Source organism: Homarus americanus, unplaced genomic scaffold, assembly GCF_018991925.1.
Source record: "Homarus americanus isolate GMGI-L3 unplaced genomic scaffold, GMGI_Hamer_2.0 scaffold49667, whole genome shotgun sequence".
Classification (NCBI taxonomy): domain Eukaryota; kingdom Metazoa; phylum Arthropoda; class Malacostraca; order Decapoda; family Nephropidae; genus Homarus; species Homarus americanus.
The window spans coordinates 6,206,005-6,211,201 of NW_024738608.1; the positions used below are offsets into that span (position 1 = coordinate 6,206,005).

At 41.6% G+C, this 5,197-nt stretch overlaps 1 protein-coding gene across 1 annotated transcript; it reads left to right on the plus strand.

Moving 5' to 3' along the window:
- Nucleotides 1-2,322: 2,322 nt before the first annotated feature.
- On the plus strand, nt 2,323-2,955 carry LOC121874162 (synapsin-1-like). Its single transcript, XM_042378146.1, has one exon. It carries the CDS (start codon nt 2,323-2,325, stop codon nt 2,953-2,955), a length of 633 nt encoding a protein of 210 aa, XP_042234080.1.
- The last annotated feature ends 2,242 nt before the right edge of the window (nt 2,956-5,197 follow it).

The following is a 5,197-nucleotide window of genomic DNA, read 5'->3' on the forward strand; positions in this document are numbered from 1 at the left end:
TCACTCACCACCCAGTATGTAAATAGATCAGACGAGGAGAAGTTTATTGACACACAGGCAAATACAGACAGACACTTAGATAGACAGACACTTAGATAGACAGACATTAATAGACAGACACTTAGATAGACAGACAGATACCCAAGAATCCACACAGACATCCACAAATATTCCCCCACAAGGAGTAGTATAGTAGTATGAGGACTCCCAGCAGGAGTGTGGGTACTCCCCCAGCAGGAGTGTGTAAGGTACTCCCCCAGCAGGAGTGTGTAAGGTACTCCCCCAGCAGGAGTGTGTAAGGTACTCCCCCAGCAGGAGTGTGTAGTGCTCCCCAGCAGGGTGTGTGTAGTGCTCCCAGGGTGTGTGAGTGCCCCCAGCAGGGTGTGAGTTCTCCCCCAGCAGGTGTGTGGGTGCTTCCCAGGAGGTTCACAGGGGCTGGGACAGGTCTAAATAGCTCCTAGAGATAGTTTGTTTTGCCACACAAAATTAAATTGAAAATCTCTCGCCATCACACGGAGAGTTTCCTTCTATTGCTGCAGTCATTGTGTTGCTGTGATCACTGTTTGTCTGTTTGATCTGTTTGTCTGACTCTCCGTTTGTTTGTCTGCCAGTTTGTTTATTTCTAAGTATTAATTTGTTCTGGTTGTTGGTTGGTAGACTGTGTGTGTGTGTGTGTGTGTGTGTGTGTGTGTGTGTGTACCTCGTAAAATAATACAACAGCCTTCATTATCATTGTTATTGTTTTAATGTTTACAAGTGAATCACCCTCGAGGCTTTAATTAATTCAGTGCCGTTCACTAAGTCTCAGTTACCACCAGACAACGTTAAGTAATACCTCCTGAACTGACTCCCAGCCAGTCTGTATTCCCTCCAGGTTAACTGTTGACGTGAAGAAGTAAATGACTCACAAACAATGACTAACTGTTGACGTGAAGACTCAAATGAATCAAAGAAGCAATGACGTGAAGAAACAAATAAATCAAAGAAGCAATGACGTGAAGAAACAAATAAATCAAAGAAGCAATGACGTGAAGAAACAAATAAATCAAAGAAGCAATGACGTGAAGAAACAAATAAATCAAAGAAGCAATGACGTGAAGAAACAAATAAATCAAAACAATCACGTGAAGAAACAAATGAATCAGAAAACAGTAGACAAGGATTTTTTTTTGGTCAATTTCGTGTCGTATCTCAAATAACTAACCTTTAAATAATTTCCTTTACCTTCAGTTACATATGAGAAATAATTTTTGGTAGATTAAAAAAAAATGAGTTATTGTTTTCTTATCTCCAGTTTGATGGTGTAAAGCTTTGAGAAACATTCATTAATCTGTACAGCATGAGTGTACCAGTTAATTAATATTCACACCATCAGTTATAAAGATTTTTTTATGATACGAACAGCTCGAAACCCGGATGATGGAGGTTAGGGCGCCGGGACACAGTCTGGAAGTAAGAGATTCACCAATCAGCGGCCATAATCCCTCTAATCTCCCATCAAAAGTTTCCACATGTCCAACGTCCACATCCACAAAGCATCGTATGTTAAGACTTCCCTTCTCTCTGTAGCTGTTCAATAATGCATCTCGTTCATCAACACAAAATCTACGTATAAATGGCGTCGAATTTGCTCTAAGACTCGACTACAATTATTTTCTTTTATTTAAGTTACGAAGAGGACGAGTTAAAATCTGGTGCATGACTGTGAGGTGAGGGGGGAAGTGGGTGAGGTTCAGCGGTGATAGTTTTGCAGTTTGTGTGTCGTAAAGTCAGCAATCGTCGGAAGTGGGCAAGTTAATAGTGAGGAGGGGTCTGTGGTGGGATGGTGGTGTGTGTGGGGAGGGAGAGGGTTTTGTGGGATGGGTGTGGTGGGGTGAGGTGAAGGAAAGGATGTGTGGGGAAGAGGGTGTTTGTGGGAGAGATGTGGTGTGATAAGGTGAGGAAGAGGTATGTGTGGGAGGGATGTGTTGTGGTGAGATGTATGGTAGAGGTGTGTGAAAAAAAAGAGGCAAGAGTGTGTTGAAAAGGGTCTAGGTGTGGTATGTGAGAGAGGAAAAGGTGTGGTGGTGTGGTGAAGTGTGGTAGGAAGGTGTGTGGTGAATTCTGATGGGACGAAATAGGGAGAGTTTTGAAGGCAGGGGAGGGGTGAAGTGTAGGAGATGGGGAGAGTGTAAGGGAGTGAGTGTAAAGGGGAAGAGGGATGGGGAGGAAAGAGGGATGGGGGGAAGAGGGATGGGTAGGGAGGGAAGGAGGGAGGGAAAGCAATGAGTCAGAACAGATGGTAGACGAGAGGAACAGTTAGTTAATTTACTGACAGAACAGATGGCGTCCCCAGTCCTGCCAGGCACCAGTCAGACATTCCCCCAGTCCTGCCAGGCACCAGTAGACATTCCCCCAGTCCTGCCAGGCACCAGTCCAGACATTCCCCAGTCCTGCCAGGCACCAGTCAGACATGCCCCAAGTCTACCGACCAGTCCAGACATGCCCCAGTCCTGCAGGCACCAGTCAGACGCTCCCAGTCCTGCCAGGCACCAGTTCAGACATGCCCCCAGTCCTGCCAGGCACCAGTCCAGACATTCCCCAGTCCTGCAGGCGCAGTCCAGAAATTCCCCAGTCCTGCCAGGCACCAGTCCAGACATTCCCCAGTCCTGCCAGGCACCAGTCCAGACATGCCCCCAGTCCTGCCAGGCACCGAGTCAGACATCTCTCATGCCTGGGCACCAGTCCGAATGCCCCGTTCCTGCCAGGCACCAGTCCAGACATGCCCCCAGTCTTGGCAGGCGCCAGTCCGGCACATGCCCCCAGTCCTGCCAGGCGCCAGTCCAGACATGCCCCCAGTCCTGCCAGGCACCAGTCCAGACATGCCCCAGTCTTGCCAGGCGCCAGTCCAGACATGCCCCCAGTCCTGCCAGGCACCAGTCCAAACATGCCCACCTCCTTGAAGCTAACCATTAAAAGAAGCCCCTAGTTCTGTGTAACCAATGTGTAACAACCTAACCTAACCATAACTATCCTATCCTACTAAAAACTAACCTAACCAAATCAAACCATAACTATCCTAACCTAACTATAACTAACCTAACCTAACCTAACCTAACCTAACCAAACTAGCAGCAATAATACGTAAATTCAGGTTCAGTTTCAGGGCTGCCGAGCAAAAATAAGTTAGACTCCCCCAAAAAAACATTTATTTCCAATTATTTCTTTTATATCTTGGTTTAAATAAATGGGGACTCTTATATAGCAATCGTCTATATTTTTAGTCTGTGTCTGTTGGTGTGTCTGTTGGTGTGTCTGTTGGTGTGTGTCTGTTGGTGTGTCTGTTAGTTAGTGTGTCTGTTAGTGTGTCTGTTAGTTAGTGTGTCTGTTAGTTAGTGTGTCTGTTAGTGTGTCTGTTAGTTAGTGTGTCTGTTAGTTTGTGTGTCTGTTAGTTGGTGTGTCTATTAATTCGTTAGTACATCTATCTATCTGTCTGTCTGTCTGTTAGTAGATATGTCTGCTAGCCTTTCTGTCTGTTAGTCTGTTTACCGTACGATAAAGTTTAACAGATCTTTAATTCTAACTTAACCTCGTTATTACTAACTTAACCTCGTTATTACTAACTTAACCTCGTTATTACTCACTCTAAGGACTTTCTGGTGTGGGTTTTATTGCTCCTAACGTCTGCTGCCACTTGTGGACGTGAGCTACTCTCTGTCTGTCTGTCTGTCTGTCTGTCTGTCTGTCTGTCTATCTATCTATCTATCTTTCTATCTGTCTGTCTGTCTGTCTGTCTGTCTGTCTGTCTGTCTGTCTGTCCTGTCTATCTATCTATCTATCTATCTGTCTGTCTGTCTGTCTGTCTGTCTGTCTGTCTGTCTGTCTGTCTGTCTGTCTCTGTTTAATGCTTCTATCTCATACAAATAAAATTCCTTTGAAAATGACTGAGTTGTTTTTTTTAGTAGAAATTTAATCATGTGAAGTCAGAATGAGCTGAGAATGAGTTGAATGCAGAATAGTATGTGAGTAACCAGAATTAATTACTAACATAATGAAATAACAAGAATGAAGAAGCCAAAATTAGTTACTTATTGAATAAAATAAATGAAATCTACAAAAAAAAAAAATATTTACTCTACACTGAACAAACTTACATTTAAACCAAGACCCCATTTTCTATAAGCTATCTAAACACTGCAGGGAAAACTACATTATATCATCATACTCCCACAAGTCTGCCTTCACACGCTAAAGCTATATAGGATTTACGCCCATAAATCCTATCAACAAATCCTATAGCAAGATATTGATGACTACTTACTCCATAATAGCCTATAAATCGGCTTTTATAGTCAATGTGTTTTAAGGAGGATTTATATACAAAAGATCTTGAGTTGCATCACAGGTAAAATAAGGTGTAGAATAAGGCGTAAAATATTGTGTAGAATATGGTGTAAAATATGGTTTAAAATAAGTGTAAAATATGGTGTAAAATACGGTTTAAATAAGATGTAAAATAGGGTGTAAAATAAGGTGTAAAATAGTGTTTTCCCCCATGTATAGTATTTGTTTATATAATAATTCATATATAAAGGTATAAGGATTATTTTATATAAGATTATTTATTATAGTCCGATTACCTAGAGAATCTCAACCTACGTTAACCTAACCTAACCTAAGCTAAAAAAAAATTATTTGAAAATGATGAAAAATAAAGAGGTAGTGAAATATAAGATAAGAGATGAGATAAGAATATTTATTAAAGTGAGGATAGTGAAGATATTATCAGAGGGACCGAGATTCTACCCCGAGGCTGAGAGAGAGGAAGGGTCAGGAGATATACAAAAAAAAGTCAAAATCCTAAATTAATGAAAAATATGAAACAAAAACAGAGACTTTGTAAAATATTAAAAAAAAAAAATAATAATAAATTCTGATTAATGAAAGTTTGTCCAGATAAGCCCCCCAGAAATGCCAACATAGCGAAGGAGGGAATAACAAGAGAGAGAAAGATAAAACAAAAGGTAGAATGAATAGGAGGGGAAAGAAGCTACATCAAAGGACAAGACATAATAACAAAAGAAAAACAATAAGCGACGATGGAAGAAGGAGATAGAGAAGGTAGATAACGGGAGAATAAGCAGTAATGAAGAGAGAGGAGAGAGAGAACAAAGAGTGATTACTAAAAAACTAAGATTAAACGAAGAAGAAGAAGAAG